General features: G+C 47.7%; 1 protein-coding gene across 2 annotated transcripts; it reads right to left on the bottom strand.

Annotated features, from left to right (window-relative positions):
- Positions 1 to 8,361: 8,361 nt before the first annotated feature.
- On the bottom strand, positions 8,362 to 12,436 carry LOC124660588 (tubulin beta-4 chain-like). Of its 2 annotated transcripts, none has more exons than XM_047198414.1 (4): positions 12,323 to 12,436; positions 11,402 to 11,805; positions 9,993 to 10,262; positions 8,362 to 9,240 (listed from the first exon to the last, which is right to left on the bottom strand). In XM_047198414.1, exons 2-4 carry the CDS (start codon positions 11,793 to 11,795, stop codon positions 8,564 to 8,566), a joined length of 1,341 nt encoding a protein of 446 aa, XP_047054370.1. In that variant the 5' UTR covers positions 11,796 to 11,805; positions 12,323 to 12,436; the 3' UTR covers positions 8,362 to 8,563. The 2 variants fall into 2 exon arrangements, with proteins under 2 accessions (XP_047054370.1, XP_047054369.1); XM_047198413.1 differs by having other exon boundaries at positions 11,402 to 11,807; positions 12,329 to 12,378.
- Positions 12,437 to 19,677: the final 7,241 nt, after the last annotated feature.

Here is a 19,677-nt window from a genome sequence, read left to right as displayed (position 1 = left end):
CGCAAGACTAAATAGGAACACACGTCTATGGTTATTTTATACTATGATGTTTATATCATGATTACTTGCAATGCCTATGTCTTGCTATTATATGGACTATCTCATTCATGCAGCAACCGTTCATCCATCCCTATGCCTACAATATTTTAATCTTGCTATCTAGTGCAATCATCGCTACTGCTGTTTTATTTCATTACTGTTGCTACTTCGCTACTACCTGCTATAAAACTATTACTACTGATAAACTGTTCCGAGCAAATCTATTTCCAGGTGTAGGTGAATTGACAACTCATCTGTTAAAAATTATAAATATTCTTTGATTTCCCTTGTGTCGAATCAATAAATTTAGGTTTTACTTCCTCGAAGACCTCGACTTTCTAAAAGTTGCATACGATAGACCCGATCGAAGGTCATGGACAACCAAAATATCGGTTGTGCTGCTCTAGAGAGTACCCGACTCAGTGGATGCTAGAGGGACGCAAAGACGCGTGCCTTCGGCGGCTGTTGGGATTACACCTGGTTATGGGTCTGGCCCGAAATTTCGAGGTTGGGCCTGAATTTGGAGCCAGACGTTTGGTTAGGCCAGGCTTGGGCTTGCAAAAAATAGGATTTAGGTTGACAACGGGCCAGGCTTTTCCTTGTTTGGGCCTTGTTCAGGCCTGGTTAGTAAGGCCAACGATTGGGCTAGGCCGTGCTCAGGTGTCTTATTGTCATACTTTTTTAGGCCCGTCCTGGCCCAAGAAATACGCGGGTGTAGTTGGGACTGTCATATGGGTGGTAATTGTATATGCATACCTGACGCCGCCGCCAGGCGATTAGGGTTTATCCTACCTTCCCGGCGGTTCCACGCCGGCGACGAGGGTTTGTTGCTCCGCCTGCTGTGATCTGCTGCCTCTCTTCTTGTGCTGGTTACGCTCGGGCTGAACAAGGGATCGACTAGATCGATTACCCGGCCTTGGTGTGCCGCACGACTAGGGTTGTGGAGGAGATCGGGGATGGCGGAAAAGGAGAAGGGTGAGACGAGTGAGACACCGATCCGATCGGGGCTGGATTCATCGATCGAGGACTTGCTGAAGAGTTTGAACCTACGGGAGGAGGACATTGAGGGCCTTTTTGTCCCTAAGGATGAAGTGGAATCGCTGAAGGTGGGATCGCGGTGGATGGCGGTGATGCGCCTGTTAACCTCGAAACCTTTCAGTGCTGCATCCCTCAAGAAAACTATGAGGTTTGCGTGGGCTCCAGCGCAGGAGGTAAATTTCTGCGATCTGGAGGAGAACAAGTTCCTAGTCCAGGCAAATTGTCTGGGAGATTGGCGCAGGATAACAGAGCAGGGCCCCTGGATCTTCCGCGACAATGGGCTGCTCATCGAAAAGTATGATGGGAGTAGTAGTGCGTCGGCGATACATCTTGTTCGTATCCATGCATGGGCACAAATCCATGATGTGCCCGGGCTGTATAGGAAAAAGCAGCTGATCTCAGGGGTAGCGGCGAGCATTGGTGAGGTCTTGGCTGTGGACATGAATGGAGCGGGGCTACCTGGTGGTGACTACGTCAGGGTGCGAGTTTGGCTGGACATCAGAAAGCCATTGACCCGTTTTGTATCTCTCAAGCCGGAAGGGGAAGCAGGAGTGATCATGCGAGTTAAGTATGAGAAGATCCCGCGGTTTTGTGTTGTGTGCGGTTTCCTAGGCCATGAGCAGGAGGAGTGTGGTACGGGCGAACATGCACCTGAAGACGTGCGGTATGGAACATGGTTGCTGGCGGACACACAGTGGAATTCTGGCAAGCTGCGTGGTGAGAGTGCAAGTCGAGGTGAGGGAAAGACGAAGACCGCCCAAATGCCAGACACGTCGGGCGGGAGAGGTGCTGGAAGAGGAGGGCGTGGAGGCCGTGATGCAGGACGTGGGCGTGGAAATGGCCGTGGAGGTCGAGGAGAAGGCCTTGCGGAAAATAGAAAGAGATCATCAACCGCTGCTAGGCTGATGGAGGTGAGCCCAGTGAAGGATGGGGCGAGCTCGTCTGCGATCATGGATGTGGCCCCTTTGGCGCTGATGTGGAAGGAACCAGGAGTTGTAGTGACAGAAACTGATCACGGGGCTCAGAGGGTGCTGGATTTTGGGAAGGAGAAGGAAGATGGAGGCTATATACCCAGGTCGGGCACGCCACCGCCGCCACCATCGGCAAGGGAGCAGAAGAGGCCAAAGAAACACGTGACCACTAAGAAGAATGCATGCGTGACTGCAGTGGCGGCCTCCGATGTGGAGGACCGCCTGTCAAAATGAGTATACTAAGCGCGAATTGCCGCGGTCTGGGTGGCGACGCGACAATTCGAGAGATCCGCCTTCTGGTGGCTCGTCACTCCCCTTCAGTGCTATGTTTAGTTGAGACTCAGCTGCATAGATCACGTGTGGAGGGTTTATCAAGAACATTAGGTTTCAATAATTGTTTTGCTGTAAGCAGTTCTGGCCGTAGTGGCGGAATTGGTATTTTCTGGAATAATGATGAAATAAAGATGGAAATTTTACCCTATTCTCAGTATCATATCGATTCGATTGTTACGGAACAGGGAAGGGATCCTTGGCGTCTCACTGTTGTTTATGGGGAGGCACAAGTCCAGGAGCGCCACAAAACGTGGGACATGCTCAAGTTCATACGCTCGTCAAACGACCTACCTTGGCTCTGCATTGGAGATTTCAATGAAGTTCTCCTACGGAGCGAACATGAGGGAGTAAACGAGCGGAGTTGGTCGCAAATGGAGGGCTTTAGGGATACTGTTGATGTGTGTGGTCTACGTGATCTTGGTTACAGGGGGGTCCCGTGGACTTTTGAGAAGAAGGTAGCAGGAGGCGAATTCTGCCGGGTGCGTCTGGATCGGGCGCTAGCATCTGCGTCATGGGATTCTCTATTCCCATTGGCGGAGGTCGAACACTTACCAGGGTATGCTACTTCAGACCACCTTCCCATTGTTCTGAGACGCGAACCAATGCGCAGCTCTGATAGGCGGGAGAAGGTGTTCCGATATGAAGTAATGTGGGAATCACATGAGGGTTTCTCCCCAATGCTGACAGAGACGTGGAATTCCTTGGATAAGAGTCAGTCAGTGGAGGACCTGAGAAGTAAGCTATCCTCCCTCTCGAACGATCTCACAAACTGGGGGAAGGAGACATTTGGTAGCATCCAGCTACAAATTCGTGTGTTGCAACAAGAGCTAAGCAATATGAGGACTCGGCCGAGGAGGATGGAGCCATCTCTGGAAGAAAAGAAGATAGTGGAGAGGCTCACCGAAGTACTCCAAAGGGAGGAGATTATGTGGAGGCAGAGATCGCGTGTTCAATGGCTGGCAGAGGGAGACAAAAACACGAGGTTTTTCCACCTTCGAGCGAGCCAAAGAAAGAAGAAGAATCGGGTCCTGCAACTAGAGAAGGAGGACGGCACTACTATCTCAGATGAAGGCGAGATGGGTAGAGCTGCTCATGAGTTCTATAGGAAGCTCTATGCCTCCGAAGGGGTTTCGGGGATGGAGGAGGTCCTAGACTGCGTTCCCCAGAGGGTTTTACCTGAGATGAACCAACAGCTAGACAAGCCCTTTGGGATGGAAGAAGTTAAGGTGGCGCTTTTTGAGATGTACCCAACTAAAGCACCAGGGCCGGATGGTTTTCCAGCTCAGTTTTTCCAGCGAAATTGGGAAGTATGCGGAGAGGAGGTTACCCGAGCGGTTCTTCGTGTTCTGAGAGGACAGGATAGCCCTGGGTGCATAAACAAAACCTTCATTGTGTTGATACCAAAAGTGGCGACACCAAAGGAGTTGGGACAGTTCCGACCAATCAGTTTGTGCAATGTGCTTTATAAGATAGCTTCCAAGGTAGTGGCAAACAGGCTGAAGGTTGTGTTACCAGATATCATATCCGAGGAGCAATCAGCTTTCGTTCCGGGAAGATTGATCACTGACAATATCATAACGGCATACGAATGTCTCCATTTTATGAAGAGGAATAAGGCGAAAAAACACCGTTTCTGTGCATTGAAGCTGGATATGCGCAAGGCCTATGATCGAGTAGAGTGGAGGTATTTGGAAGCAATCATGCTTAAGCTGGGTTTCAGCCGCTCGTGGGTGGCCCTGGTTATGAGGCTAGTTACTACTGTATCCTTCTCAGTACTTTTCAATGGAGTACCGCAGGAGGAGTTTTGACCTTCCAGGGGCATCCGTCAGGGTGACCATATCTCACCTTATTTGTTCTTGTTAGCAGCAGAGGGCCTTTCGTGCCTCTTAAAAAACCAAGATCAGTCATCAGCGCTTTCTGGAGTACAGGTGGCAGCCACAGCCCCGGCCGTGAACCACCTCTTGTTTGCAGATGACAGCCTGCTGTTTTTCAAGGCAAGTACGGAGGGAGCAAAGGAAGTGAAAGAGGTGCTGGTAAAGTATTGCAATGCTTCGGGCCAGCGAGTAAATACGGACAAATCTTCTATTTTCTTCAGCAAGAAATGTCCAGGAGTCATTAGAGAGGGAATCAAATCTGAACTTGAGGTACGAGAGGAGACCCTAAATGAGAAATACCTTGGTATGCCTGCGGATGTAGGTAGATCAAAAAGTGGTGCCTTTAAATATCTAAAAGACAGGGTGTGGAAGAAAGTGCTGGGATGGCTGGAGCAGCTATTATCAGTGGGAGGGAAGGACATTCTTATTAAATCAGTAGCCCAGGCAATCCCCACTTTCTCTATGTCATGCTTTAAATTACCCAAGGGCTTGTGTGAGCACATCAATTCCATGCTCAGGAAGTTCTGGTGGGGTTGCAAGAATGGTGAGAGGAGAACGTGTTGGGTATCGTGGGAGAAGATGACCCAACCAAAATATGCTGGAGGTTTGGGGTTTCGAGACATAGAGCTTTTCAACCTAGCCTTGTTGGCCCGCCAAGCTTGGAGGATGATCCAAGAGCCGTCGACATTGAGTGCTAGGGTTCTGAAGGCGGTTTACTTTCCTTCCTCGGATCTGCTACATGCAACGCTTGGATCACATCCCTCACAGGTATGGAGAGCCATAGTTGAGGGGCGTGATGCCTTGAGGATCGGCCTGATTCGTCGGATAGGAGATGGTAAAACTACTGACGCGTGGAAGGACAACTGGCTTCCGCGGGATGAGAGGTTAATGCCAGTGGCGCCGAGGAAAGAAGGGGCGCCAGCACGGGTGAGCGACTACATTGACGCCTCGATGGCGGCATGGAACTCACAGAAAATAGATGATTTTTTTCTGCCAATGGATGCAGAGGTTATCAGAGGCATACCTCTGTGCACAAGAGTCCAGGAAGATTTCTGGGCGTGGCATTATGAGAAGTCGGGGATTTTCTCAGTCCGATCGGCGTACCGTGCACTTGTGACTGTGAAGCGGGTAAGGGAAGACTGGTTTGAAGGCCGGCCAGGTTCGGCAAACTCAGCCTCGGAAGGGAAGATGTGGTCTAAGCTGCGGGAAGTGCAGCGTGCCGGCAAAGGTTCGGGTCTTCCTCTGGAGGCTTGCTCAATGTTCTTTACCCACGGGTGACGTTAGGCATCACAGAGGCATGGCAACAACACCAGCATGCTATGTGTGCGGGATGGAGGACTCGTGGCGGCACTCTCTCTTTGACTGTACCGCGTCGAGATGTGTTTGGGCCCTCGCCAATCCAGTGATTGGGGAACATGTTAGCCTATCATCTGAATCATCGGCACGGCAGTGGCTTTTTGCCATGTTCGAATCGATGGATCAACCCGATCTAGTGCGGATGGTAGTAACACTTTGGGCCATCTGGCATGCGAGGAGGAAGTTGATCCATGAAGATCTGCACCAAAGTCCATTGGCAACGCATGCCTTTGTTGAGAACTTCCTACGAGACCTGGAACTTTCAGCTCCAAAGGTGACGGAGGGGCCAAGGAGGCAGGCGGGTGGGCGATCACGGCAATGGATACCGCCGCCGGAAGGCGCATCCAAGATCAATGTGGATGGAGCAGTAGCCAAGACAAGAAGGCGGGGCGCAGCTTCGGCTGTGTGCCGGTCTCTGGACGGCACGTTCTTGGGAGCGGCGGCCACGGTTTATGAAGGCGTCATCGATCCCGGATGCCTCGAAGCCCCGGCGTGCCGTGAGGGTGTCGCTCTAGCCGATGATCCGAATCTACAAGCAGTAATGATTGGCACCGACTGCTTGGAGGTGGCGCAAGGTTTACGGTGGTAAGAACTCGGGACGTTTCAGCAGCATTCTCCAAGAAATTCGAGATGCAGCAACACGAAGAGGAGGAACCAGATTCCGCCATGAAGGCCGTGCTTCGAATGATGAGGCTCATCGTTTAGCAAGGATGGACACCACTCTACCAGTTGGTCGCCATGTTTGGCTGGGTACCCTCCCAGAGGGTTTAAATTTTCATGTAAACATTGTCTCCAACATTGAATAAATGATGGAGTTGTCTCAAAAAAAAATATGGGTGGTAATTGTGGCCGTTTCATTCTCTACCTGTATCGAATGTTTTTATTGTACAGCTTGGATCACCGTTGACTTATCCCACTCCCCATGTGTGGGTAGGCTGTTGTAAAATAATACTCACAACGTGTTTCGGCGGTCTGGGAGTGAGGAACCTGCGCCTACAGGGAGTGGCGCTTAGAGCGAGATGGGAATGGCTGCAGCGAACATATGCAATAGGCCGTGGCAAGGTCTGAAGCTCAACACGGACCAGAGCATGCTCGCAGTTTTCCAAAGCCTCGCCAAAATATCATTGGGGAACGGCAAGCTGATTTTCTTTTGGACTGACAGATGGATGAATGGACGAAAGGCTGAGGATATTGCACCCTTGGTGGTTTTGGCGGTCTCGACCAGAAGAAGGAACGCACGGCGCGTTTTGGAGGCGCTCATAGACAACGCTTGGCTAAGGGACATCGATCCAAACCTGTCCGTCGAGGGTTGGGCGCAATGCATCAGTTTGTGGGAGGCTGTGGACTCTATGCTACTGAATGCACAGGAACCGGATCGCTTTGCATGGACGGGAGCGGCTAATGGGGAGTACAATGCCAAGGACACTTACAAGCTTCTTTGTCAGGGCGAGGAGTTCTTTACCATGCACAAGCCGCTTTGGGGGTCCTTTGCACCTCCCAGTTGCAAAATCTTCGGATGGCTTGCCCTCAGATGCCGGCTTTGGACCTCGGATAGGAGATTCCGCCATGGTCTGCAAGAGCACACAACCACATGTTTCACCTGTCTACAGGAGGAAGACACGGTGGATCACGTGCTCATCCAATGCCCTTACGCTCGCCAAGTCTGGTTCGAATGCTTGTTGGCGGCTGGGCTAAACATTCTAGAGCCTCGCAATGATAGCTCCTTGGAAGCCTGGTGGTGTGCGGCGAGAGAGCTGGTACACAGGAAGGATAGGAGAGGGTTCGATACCCTGGTGTTGCTTACGGCTTGGCTTCTCTGGAAGCAAAGAAACGCCAGAGTGTTCACAACAATGTAATGTCCAACAGCTAGTCATTAGGATTAAGGAAGAGTTTAGCTCTTGGAGAGCAGCGAGAGTAGGAGTGCCGCGAGAGTAGGCTAGCGGTTGTGTTGGAGTTGGCCGGACACGTTGTTCGCAACGTTACCCTGACTTCTTGTAAATCTTTTGCTCCCCCTCTATAAAGATCTGGTACGCCATTGGCGTACCCTCGAAAAAAAATACTCACAAGGAAGCATACTCGAAGCCAATCGTCAAATGTACTCCCTTCGTCCATAAAAAGATGTTAAAGGTTTATCTAAATTTAAATGTGAGATATACACTAAAAGGTGTCTAGATACATTCAAATTTAGAAAAAAAATTGACACCCTTTTATCGACAAAGGTAGTATGATGGCAGGTAACACTAACAGGGAATTATTTTCCAGCTACCATGATGTAACTACAAGCAGTGGCAGAGCGTGACTGCAAACAAAGCATGGGCTAAACAGCGCCACAGCCCATGGAAGCTTTGTACCCTGGGCTAGAGAAAGCAAACTGGACCAAGTTGTGATGATATTTAACTTGGGGTTAGCGTTATGCATTTTCCAAAGACACCAGGCCCTGTTGTCCTCCATTGCCCAAGATGCACCTCCCCTGTATACAAGAACCAACAGAGCAGCCTTTTCGAACAGGGCTACATTTAACCCATTTTTGAAACTTCATAAACTGGTATTCGGAGTTTTCAGAAAACAATTTTTTTTGCATATAGTCAATGTTGTATTATACAAGTACGTGCATAGGCTCAGCAAACATAACAAAAGTACACGATATTTTTGAAAAATAAAAAACTTTGATTTCAAAGTTTCAAAAAAATATTGAGCCGCTGCTTCAAAGTGATATTTTTTGCACCAACACTACTCTTCGCGCATTTCAATTTTCAGCAAATACTCTTTCCATATATGCGACAGCAATACAGAATAGGCAGAAAACATGTCCCGTCTGGTAGCGGTAGTAAGCTACCACGGCGGTACTACATACTCAACATATAGGCATAGCATAACCAAACATACGGCAGCTTAAAGAACGGCAGATTCAGAGGGTAATTATACAACAGGCAATCTGGCAGCTTCAACCACTTACTCATCCTGGATCGCCTCCTCTTCATCCTCATACTCACCCTCCTCGTCTGCTGTCGCATCCTGATACTGCTGGTACTCAGAGACCAGGTCGTTCATGTTGCTCTCAGCTTCAGTGAACTCCATCTCGTCCATGCCCTCACCTGTGTACCAATGCAAGAAAGCCTTCCTCCTGAACATAGCCGTGAACTGCTCGCTCACACGGCGGAACATCTCCTGGATGGAGGTCGAGTTGCCGACAAAGGTGGAGGACATGGAGAGACCACGCGGAGGGATGTCACAGACGCTGGACTTGACGTTGTGTGGGATCCACTCCACAAAGTATGACGAGTTCTTGTTCTGCACATTGATCATCTGCTCGTCAACCTCCTTGGTGCTCATCTTCCCACGGAACATAGCAGAGGCTGTCAGGTAACGACCGTGGCGCGGGTCAGCAGCGCACATCATGTTCTTCGAGTCCCACATTTGCTGAGTGAGCTCAGGAACGGTGAGGGCACGGTACATCTGGGAGCCACGGGAGGTGAGTGGCGCAAAGCCAACCATGAAGAAGTGAAGCCTTGGGAACGGGATCAAGTTGACTGCAAGTTTCCGGAGATCAGAGTTCAGCTGTCCTGGGAAGCGAAGGCAGCATGTGACACCGCTCATTGTCGCACTGATCAAGTGGTTCAGGTCTCCAACTGTTGGGTTCAAAGATAGGCCAAGTCAGTTAAGATGTAAAAAATCAACAAAAGATTCTGCAATCAGTATAACTGTGACACGAGCTAATTTTGTATTTCTGAAGTGTGATGCCATCAAGACAACTAAAAGGGCAATAATGTGTGAAACGGGAAATATACTTGTTTAACGTGTACAGATGGGTGCAATAGACAGCAAGGACAACCAGATGAAAACAAATTAGCATGTGAGGCATAGTACTCATTGTTGCACTGATCAAGTGATTCATTCAGAGACAAGTGCAAGTCAGTGAAGGGGGAATATTCAACAGAAGCCAATTTTGTGTTTCTAAAGTGAGATGCCATCAAGCAAACTACAAGGACAATATTTTCTAAAATTAACTGTATGATGTGTACTGTTGGTTGCAATAGACAGAAAAAAAGAGAGCAAGGACAACCAGATGAAAACAAATTAGCATGTGCTCCTAGATGTGTAGGACAAACTCAAATGATACTGATACAGCTGAGCTGCATAAGAAACGTTACATCGATGGTCCACTAAAGCAAGCCAGCGCTAAAATTGAGCTACCAGATGCGATTCTGAACATTTGGGAAAAATTCAAGGAAGTAATTCTATGGCATGATAAAATAACATAAGTAAGAAAGCAGGTTACGAAATCATCTGGGCAAAATTCAAGGAAGTAATTCTATGGCATGATAAAATAGCATAAGTAAGAAAGCAGGTTACGAAATCATCTGAATATGAATGAACTTACAGCTGGGAGTGGTCAGCTTCAGGGTACGGAAGCAGATGTCATAAAGCGCCTCATTGTCAAGAACCATACACTCATCGGCATTCTCAACCAACTGATGGACAGAGAGTGTAGCGTTATATGGCTCAACAACTGTATCTGAGACCTTTGGTGAAGGGAAGACAGAAAATGTGAGCATCATCCTGTCAGGGTACTCCTCCCTGATCTTGGAGATCAAGAGTGTGCCCATTCCAGACCCAGTTCCTCCTCCCAGGGAATGACAAACTTGGAAACCTGAACACAGAAACAGTGATAAAATTGAGAACCAGATTATAGGTGTCCATAAGTTGTCACAAACACACTAAGGTAATTGAACTAAGCAGCTTCTGGATTGTACAAAAAATTATAACAAAATGGTAATCATCTGCATTAAAGCTAGAAACAGTAAAGCAGAAAAGGATTCCGAGTCCAACAGTGATCAAGAAAACAAACTGATTAACGCCTATGACTGATCTCATTCCCAAGCCCTGACTCCTGACAGATCTTTATATTTGAAAAATATAACCAAGCCCATTACACCATTCAAATTTGCACGATTTCGTAACTACACAGACCAAGACTAAATGTTTGGTGAGTCTCGACAGTTTTAAGGTGTAAATCATTGTGTCCACTAAATCTAGAAGTTACTATGTAATTAAACTTTAAGAGAATTAACAGTGTTCAAGTATGCACTTCCAGATTACTAGATGCAGAACAGATAAAGACAGTGAAAAGTTCCTTTTTATCAGCGTCTAAGGTGAACAACATAATGAACAACATAATGAATAAAGCAGAAAAGGATTCCGAGTCCAACAGTGATCAAGAAAACAAACTGATTAACGCCTATGACTGATCTCATTCCCAAGCCCTGACTCCTGACAGATCTTTATATTTGAAAAATATAACCAAGCCCATTACACCATTCAAATTTGCACGATTTCGTAACTACACAGACCAAGACTAAATGTTTGGTGAGTCTCGACAGTTTTAAGGTGTAAATCATTGTGTCCACTAAATCTAGAAGTTACTATGTAATTAAACTTTAAGAGAATTAACAGTGTTCAAGTATGCACTTCCAGATTACTAGATGCAGAACAGATAAAGACAGTGAAAAGTTCCTTTTTATCAGCGTCTAAGGTGAACAACATAATGAATAATACAGATGAGTTTAATAAGATCGAGATGACATGCTAACCAGAAACCGATGCACCCACCATACTTGCTAACAAAAAGGTACTTCTACAAATAGAAAGACAGCATACATAAAGCTAAATCATCACATGATTCGATCTTCCAAAATATTCTAGAAGCAGCAGAGCAGATCTAGCGCATATCATAGGAGGCGCGCATGCATAGTTCACATAGAACAGTGTAGAGAGGAGAAAGAAATCGACCTTGGAGACAGTCGCAGTTCTCCGCCTCCTTCCTGACGACATCCATCACGGAGTCGATGAGCTCGGCTCCCTCGGTGTAGTGGCCCTTGGCCCAGTTGTTGCCTGCGCCGGACTGGCCGAAGACGAAGTTGTCGGGGCGGAAGATCTGGCCGTATGGCCCTGTGCGGACGCTGTCCATGGTGCCTGGCTCGAGGTCCATGAGCACGGCGCGGGGCACGAAGCGGCCGCATGAGGCCTCATTGTAGTAGACGTTGACGCGCTCGAGCTGGAGGTCGGCGGTGCCGACGTAGCGGCCGGTGGGGTCGATGCCGTGCTCGTCGCAGACCACCTCCCAGAACTTGGAGCCGATCTGGTTCCCGCACTGGCCGCCCTGGATGTGCAGGATCTCCCTCATGGCTGCTTTCCTGTAGGTGCAAAGGGAGCAGCGGGTGAGCTTTCATGTGCAGGAAAACGATGGGTGGGGATAGCTTCAGACTGAAAGTGGGAAACAAGATCTGCGACGAAAAAATCACTGCAGAATTCTGAACTACTTTCTACTCAAACATTGAACTGAGAGCGCCTCGAAGCTAAAGAGGAATCTGAAAAACACCTAAATTCGCATTCGGATCCAGAAAATAGAACCATATAAACCTTGAATATCCCCTAGAATGGAGGCGAAAACAAGCAGAAACCTGACGCTAAACCATAATACGGAGATCCCCACAGATTTATGATCAACCTAGCCGCGCCATCATCAAATCGTGCCACAAAATCACCCAATCATCACGCCTATCTCCAAGTAAAATTAACCAACAAAACGAACCGAAACAAATTCCCAAATCTCCTACCGCCCACCCAAAATCCTCCGCTGCAACACCAATCAAACCGGAAAAAACCCACAAATACACAACCAAAATCGGGGGGAACTCGTCGCCTCATTACCTCAGTCAGAGAAGAGAGCAGGCCGTCGCGATGAGAGTGGGGGCAGAGCGGAAATGCAAACGAGACGCGAGAAATTACCCTAGAAAGGAAGCGGCCTTTATAGCCAGCCCGGGGGCTAGGGCGTCGCATCGGAGGGCCGAGACGCCAGCGACAGCACACGGCCACCATGGGCCGTCGGATCCCTCCCATCGGACGGACGCCCGCGTCCGCTTCGAAAACGGCCCGTTGGGAGGGGTTTGCATTTTGAACTTTCACGGGTGTCCGTTTGCTGGCCGCCGCGAAATGGCAGCTTTGCCCCTGTAAACGCAACAGGACGGAACGGAGGTTCTGGTCTGACCTAAATGCCCTCAACGAGTTTGTTTACTTCTGCCGGCTGTCAGTTTGTTTGCTTACCTGCAATTAATAACAACCGTCTATTTACATTAATGTAAAAATATATATACAGAAGATCCTTCCGGGTACTACCAAAAACACTGTGCAAAGACAGCTGCCCTAAAAAAAAGTATATACTAGAAAGAAACCCCCACTGCTAGGAAAAAGGCCTATAGCTGCCAGCGGTATTGCCGGCGCACGCACCATGTTTCGACCGCGCCGGAGATTGCCCAAGACCGCCGGCGCAGCATAAATTTAGTGCGCAGAGGATAAAGTTATAAGAGTTCCGAGCCATATCAAACAATCGAGCTCCCCTTACCCCCGGTGCGCCTCTATGGTGGTGCGCCGGTGGTACATTGTTTACCGGGGGTAAGGGAGCACATATTTTCTCTCCACACCCCCCTCCCCCAGGAACGTCTTTTCCAGTTTTGAAAAAAATAAAAGGAAATGATAGAAATTTAAAAAAAATTAAATCCTTCGAGATGCCCATGTATTATGCCATCTAGTTTTAATGAAAATTTAAAAACATGAAATTTGATATATTATGCAAAATAGCGTTATGTTTTGGTAAAATGGGATTTCTGGTTGCATACGACCTCCGATGAAAAACTTTCTTATATCAAAATCTATCTACGCGAAATTTTCTATTCGAATTCAATGACCTACTGTCGTTTGGACAAAAAATGGATTCGTCAAATTCAAAACAGAAACAGAACTTTTTTGAGCTTTTAGATTTTGGTAAAAAAATAAAAAAATTACCCTCGGCGCACCGCCGTATTAGGTGCGCTGGTGGTAACCCTAGACTATATATTCAAGGCTGGCCCTCCTTCCTCCTTCTCCATCCTCACTTCTCCCCCTTCTCCTCTTTCCTTCCTCCTCTTCTCCTTGTAATCCTCACCGACGGCCTCCTCCTCCTCCTCCTACTCCGGTGACCTCCTCCACCTCCACCTCCGGCCTTCTCATTCTCCTTCTCCTCCTCCTCCTCCTCCACCTCCACCTCCGGCCTTCTCCTCCCCCTCCTCTACCTCCACCTCCGGCCTTCTCCTCCTCCTCCTAAACCACCACCTCCGGCCTCCCACCTCATCCTCCTCCTAAACCACCACCTCCGGCCTCATCCTCCTCCTCCTCCTCCTCCTACTCCTACACCTGCGCGACAACGACAACAAGGCGGCGCACGTCCACCATTTTCAAGGACGAACATGAGATAGATGAAACCGAGCTAGATCTAGATACCATTTTTTGAATTTTGGAAAAACATACCATCGGCGCACCAGGCCTGGTGCGATAGGGATAATTCATGTTACTGATGGGGCACCAGGTGGTGCACCGGCGGTAACTCATTACCACCGGCGGGCTCTGGTGCGCCAACAGTAGCTTTTTTTGGTGCGTCGGCAATAAGGTATTTCCTAGTAGTGCCCATACAAAGAATAGAGCAACAAAGTCCTTTAAGAGGTCCCTGCACGTGGGTGGATCCAGTGTCCCTCTAGCCCGTGAGCCCACCTAGGCTTGCCGGCGGCACGACACCCTATATCATGTGTTCATTTTTATAGATATTTGTTCTAGACACGCTTGCATAGGCTTTTAGAAATTTCTTGGGCTGCCACTCCCTGACCACACCGACATTATTAGCCATCCCCAACGACAATCGCCACCCAAACGCTCGTCGGCACAAGAAGAGAAACAACCCCATCGTCGCCAGAAATAGGGAAGCACAACCGCCATCGGGCCTTTTTTTTTACCCGAAGACCAAGACTGCATGAAAGGGCACTTCGCTCCCTAAATGGCCTTGTTGTCGTTGATATCATATAGCGGACTGATCATGTGTTTTTATATAGGTATATTCGAAGATGGCAAAAGATGGTTTGATGCCCCTCAAAAGTGAACAGAGTAAAGGTGTTTATTTGAGTCGTAGAAAATGTACTATCAACAGGGTTTGCTTCGAAACGTATTGGTGGAATCAAGTTCACGTAAACAGACTAAATTTGCACCTGAAAGCCTACCTAGAAGTCGAGGAGATCGCCCTTTCTCTAATTTTTCCAAACCATTTCCTCCAAGTTCGGTGGTTTCGTACATGCTACCGGCTGTACTAGCCACTCCTAGGGTTGGCACTACCGGAGCATGTATCGGGCTACTAACAAGGGTGTGCACGCCAACTCCTATTTTTGGAGCGGCACCAGGGCGGTACCAGGGCGGTTGTACCGCTCATTGAAAATAGGTGGTAGTACCGTTTCAATTGCTAAAGTATACCGCATGCAGTTTTACCACGGCTGATCTAGCGTGGGCTTCTCTAATAAGCTCAGTGGAGAATCGTTTTTATTGTGATATGGTGCTTCTTCTTCCTCTTCCTTGCCGTTTTGGTGGTAGAGGGGATGATGAGGGGGTTTTGTTCCTAGTTCATCCAGATCTGGTGCTCCTTGGGAAATCAACTAAGTTGCACCTGCATGTTATTCAAGTGTTCAATGAACAACGTCATGGTGTTCTCAACCTCTAGTACGACTATCGAGACGGAGGCCTCCTACTTCAATACGGCTCCCATCGATCGCTTTATCCCAAGTGATGTTGACCCCAGTGATGTTGGGTGGTCGGGGTTCGAAGCTTCAGCACAAGAGTGGTGGAGAAGGACCCAAAGTGATCTACCATTTCGTCCTAAGGTCATTTTGAAAGGACACAAATGTCGCCTAGAGGGGGGGGGGTGAATAGGCGATTTAAAACTTTTACGAGATGGGCTTAACAAATGCGGAATTAAACTAGCGTTTACTTTGTCAAGCCCAAAGCCTATATACTATGGTGAAAGTGCATGGTGCCCCCATGTGTGGTTTTGGTAATTAATGACAATCCCTATGGACTAATGTTTGCATTGAGTTATATTTGTACGTAGGAGTTGTCCATAGGCAATTCTTGAACCATATGTTGGCTTCAAGGTTGCAATAAGAAGAATTTGATGAAGGATATCAAGTGTCAAGTATGTCTTGAAGATGAAGATGAAGTGAGCCATCAAGTTACTTCAAGACATCAACATGTTTGTATTAGGTTGCAATAAGAAGAAATTGATGAAGGATATCAAGTGTCAAGTACGTCTTGAAGATGAAGATGAAGTGAGCCCTCAAGTTACTTCAAGACATCAACATGATGAAGAATGAAGAAATGACGTACAAGTTCAAGATGAGCCAACTCGAAGAGATCATAAGCTTGAAGCTTGCCATGGAGAAATGAAGTGCTAGTTCAAGATGAGCCATCTTGAAGAGATCCTTTGATTGACTCTTGCCATCCATATGGTGATCATGGATATGTGAAGTTGCGCCGAAGAAGAAGCTCTCCCATGGTGGTTTATGGGGGAGCAATCTACAAGACTTCGTCAAGCAAGCACAAACAAGAAAGGCGTTCCATCTTGTTGTGGTCAAGATCGTCATCATCGAGCTCAAGTGGAATGCACAAGTATAAGGTTTGCTCTTGATAGGGTTTCTTTCTCACCGGTCTCATAGTGTAGTTGGAGACCGGTTTATAGTTTAGTTGCCGTTCTATCAAGAGGGCTCTCGAGTGAGTAACTCGATCGTATCCTTCGTAGAGCTCAAACCTTTGCATCCTTGCATCATCTTTCTTGGTTGTTATTTGTATCTTATCCATATGGTGTTTTAGATCTTGTGCTTATTCTCATGACAAGCTCTAGTTCATCGAAACCGGATTCCGCATGAATCAATTGTTGCGTTTTCGATATTGGAGTTTTTCTCGGTTTCTCGTATTGAGAGGTTTCACTCTAAAATACATAGAAAAAACCTACCCCACTTGTTCTTAAGCTTTTCACTCTTTGTGGGGTAGTTCTTGTCATCTACTTTACAACAAAATTGGTTTCACCTAAATCCGAGTTTCCTAACTCAAGTTGTTGCATTTTTGAGGTTGGAGGTTTTACCGGCATGTATTTTTTAGATAGGTCAAACCTTTCATCATTTATTTTTATCCTACCTTACTGGACTATGATGGTTCCCTGCATTATCTTGTAGAGCTTGTTACTAGCTTCGAAACAAGCCCAAGATCATCAAAATCGGAGTCCGGATGCAAAAGTTATTCAAGTTTCCGTGAAGCAGTTTTTTGGCCGGAAGTTCCGGTGGCCGGAACTTCCGCCCTAGTTCCGGCGAACTTCCGGAAATGACGATTCTCCACGCAAAAGTATAGTGTAAGCTTTCCGGGGACGCCCTACTTCATCCGGAACTTGGCCGGTACTTCCGGGGGGCGGAAGTTCCGCCCCAAATGACCGGAAGTTCCGGTTTTGACGAGTTTTGTGCATAACTGGCAGATTTCTCTTGCCCTATTTAAGGGGGTCTTCTTCCCCAAAGTTCCCCATCCTGTTTGAGCTCGTTTTGCCCCCATTGTTGACCTTCTTTGAGCTTGCTATCTCCCTCTCCCTCCCATGAATCTTGCATCTATTTGAGAGAAAGATAGAGGAGATCTAGATCTACATCTTCACCAATCAAATCCCTCTCTTTGTGAGGGGAATCCACTAGATCTAGATCTTGGAGAAATTTGGTGTTCCTCCTCCTATTTGTTCTTCCTCTCTTATTCCCCCAATAGCTTTTGTAGCTTTGTTGGAATTTGAGATAGAAGTACTTGAGCATCTTTGTGGTGTTCTTGCCATTGCATTTGGTGCATCGGTTTGAGTTCTTCACGGTGATTCGTGGAAGTGAAAGCAAGAAAGTTGTTACTCTTGGGTTCTTGGAACCCTAGACGGATTTGAGGCCTTGTGGCGATTTCTTGGGAGCCTCCAATTAAGTTGTGGATGCGTGCCCCAAGCTTTGTGTAAGGCCCGGTTTCCGCCTCGAAGGAAATCCCTTAGTGGAACCGTGACATAGGCCTTTGTGGCGAGGGTCACTGGAGATTTAGGTGAGGCGCCTTGGTGGCGTTCGGTGTGTGGTGTGAGTACCGCATCTTGGGGTGAGGCCTTTGTGGCGTTGGTGTGCATCGAGCAACCACACCTCAAGGTGAGCCTCTTGTGGCATTCGGGAGCACTAAGCAACCGCACCTCTCCACCGGAGATTAGCACTCGCAAGAGTGTGAACTCCGAGATAAATCATCGTCTCCCGCGTGCCTTGATGTCTACGGGAGCTTCTATTCTTGTAGACAGTGTTGGGCCTCCAAGAGCAGAGGTTTGTAGAACAGCAGCAAGTTTCCCTTAAGTGGTTCACCCAAGGTTTATCGATCTCAGGGAGGAAGAGGTCAAATATATCCCTCTCATGCAACCCTGCAACCACAAAGCAAGAAGTCTCTTGTGTCCCCAACACACCTAAGAGGTGCACTAGTTCGGCGAAGAGATAGTGAAATACGAGTGGTATGAATAAGCAGTAGCAACGGCACCGAGAAAAGTGCTTTGCCCAGGACGAGTAAACAAGCAGTAGTAATGCGAGCAGTAGTAACGCAAGTAAAACGAGTAAACAAGCAGACGATAGCGATATTTAGGAACAAGGCCTAGGGATTAGACTTTCACTAGTGGACACTCTCAACTTTGATCACATAACAGAATAGATAAATGCATACTCTACACTCTTGTTGGATGATGAACACATTGCGTAGGATTACACGAACCCTCAATGCCGGAGTTAACAAGCTCCACAATTCAATGTTCATATTTAAATAACCTTAGAGTGCAAGAAAGATCAACACGACTAAACCAAGTACTAACACAGACATGCACACTCGTCACCTTCACGCTATGTAGGAGGAATAGATCACATCAATACTATCATAATGATAATTAACTCCACAATCTACAAGAGATCATGATCATAGCATACGCCAAGTACTAACACGGATGCACACACTGTCACCATTACACCGTGCGGGAGGAATAAACTACTTTAATAACATCACTAGAGTAGCACATAGATAAATTGTGATACAAAACACATTGCAATCATAAAGAGATATAAATAAGCACTTCACTACGCCATTCATAACAGGTGAGTAAGTATTCTGTGAAATATAGCCTAAGAGACCCACACGGTGCACACACTTGTCACCTTTACACACGTGGGACAAGGAGTCTCCGGAGATCACATAAGTAAAACTCACTTGACTAGCATAATGACATCTAGATTACAAGCATCATCATATGAATCTCAATCATGTAAGGCAGCTCATGAGATTATTGTATTGAAGTACATAGGAGAGAGATGAACCACATAGCTACCGGTACAGCCCCGAGCCTCGATGGAGAACTACTCCCTCCTCATGGGAGCGAGCAGCGGTGATGAAGATGGCGGTGGAGATGGCAGCGGTGTCGATGGAGAAGCCTTCCGGGGCACTTCCCCGCTCCGGCAGGGTGCCGGAACGGAGACTCCTGTCCCCCGGATCTTGGCTTCGCGATGGCGGCGGCTCCGGAAGGTTTTCCGTATCGTGGTTTTTCGCCTCGGGGTTTCGCGACGGAGGCTTTAAGTAGGCGGAAGGGCGAGTCGGGGGCTAACGAGGGGCCCACACCACGGGCGGCGCGGGCCCCCCATTGGCCGCGCCGCCATGTGGTCCGGCCACCTCGTGGCCCCACTTCGTATGCTCTTCGGTCTTCCGGAAGGTTCGTGGCGAAATAGGCCCCCGGGTCTTCGTTTCGTCCAATTCCGAGAATATTTCGTTACTAGGATTTCGAAACCAAAAACAGCAGAAAACGAGAACCGGCACTTCGGCATCTTGTTAATAGGTTAGTTCCGGAAAATGCACGAATATGACATAAAGTGTGCATAAAACATGTAGATAACATCAATAATGTGGCATGGAACATAAGAAATTATTGATACGTCGGAGACGTATCAGCATCCCCAAGCTTAGTTCTGCTCGTCCCGAGCAGGTAAAACGATAACAAAAGATAATTTCTGAAGTGACATGCCATCATAACCTTGATCATACTATTTGTAAACATATGCAGTGAATGCAGCGATCAAAACAATGGTAATGACATGAGTAAACAAGTGAATCATAAAGCAAAGACTTTTCATGAATAGTAC

The sequence above is a fragment of the Lolium rigidum genome, chromosome 6 (genome assembly GCF_022539505.1).
Source record: "Lolium rigidum isolate FL_2022 chromosome 6, APGP_CSIRO_Lrig_0.1, whole genome shotgun sequence".
Taxonomy (NCBI): Eukaryota; Viridiplantae; Streptophyta; class Magnoliopsida; order Poales; family Poaceae; genus Lolium; species Lolium rigidum.
Note: the sequence above shows the minus strand (reverse complement) of the source record. Positions and strands in the feature narration are given on the sequence as shown.

Excerpts from the sequence above, each read along its gene's own strand:
- LOC124660588 (XM_047198414.1), bottom strand. The coding sequence starts at position 11,795 with ATGAGGGAGATCCTGCACATCCAGGGCGGCCAGTGCGGGAACCAGATC. Across the intron at positions 10,263-11,401 it reads GAACTGCGACTGTCTCCAAG|GTTTCCAAGTTTGTCATTCC; the intron begins GTCGATTTCTTT and ends TTCTGTGTTCAG. Across the intron at positions 9,241-9,992 it reads GAAGCTGACCACTCCCAGCT|TTGGAGACCTGAACCACTTG; the intron begins GTAAGTTCATTC and ends TGAACCCAACAG.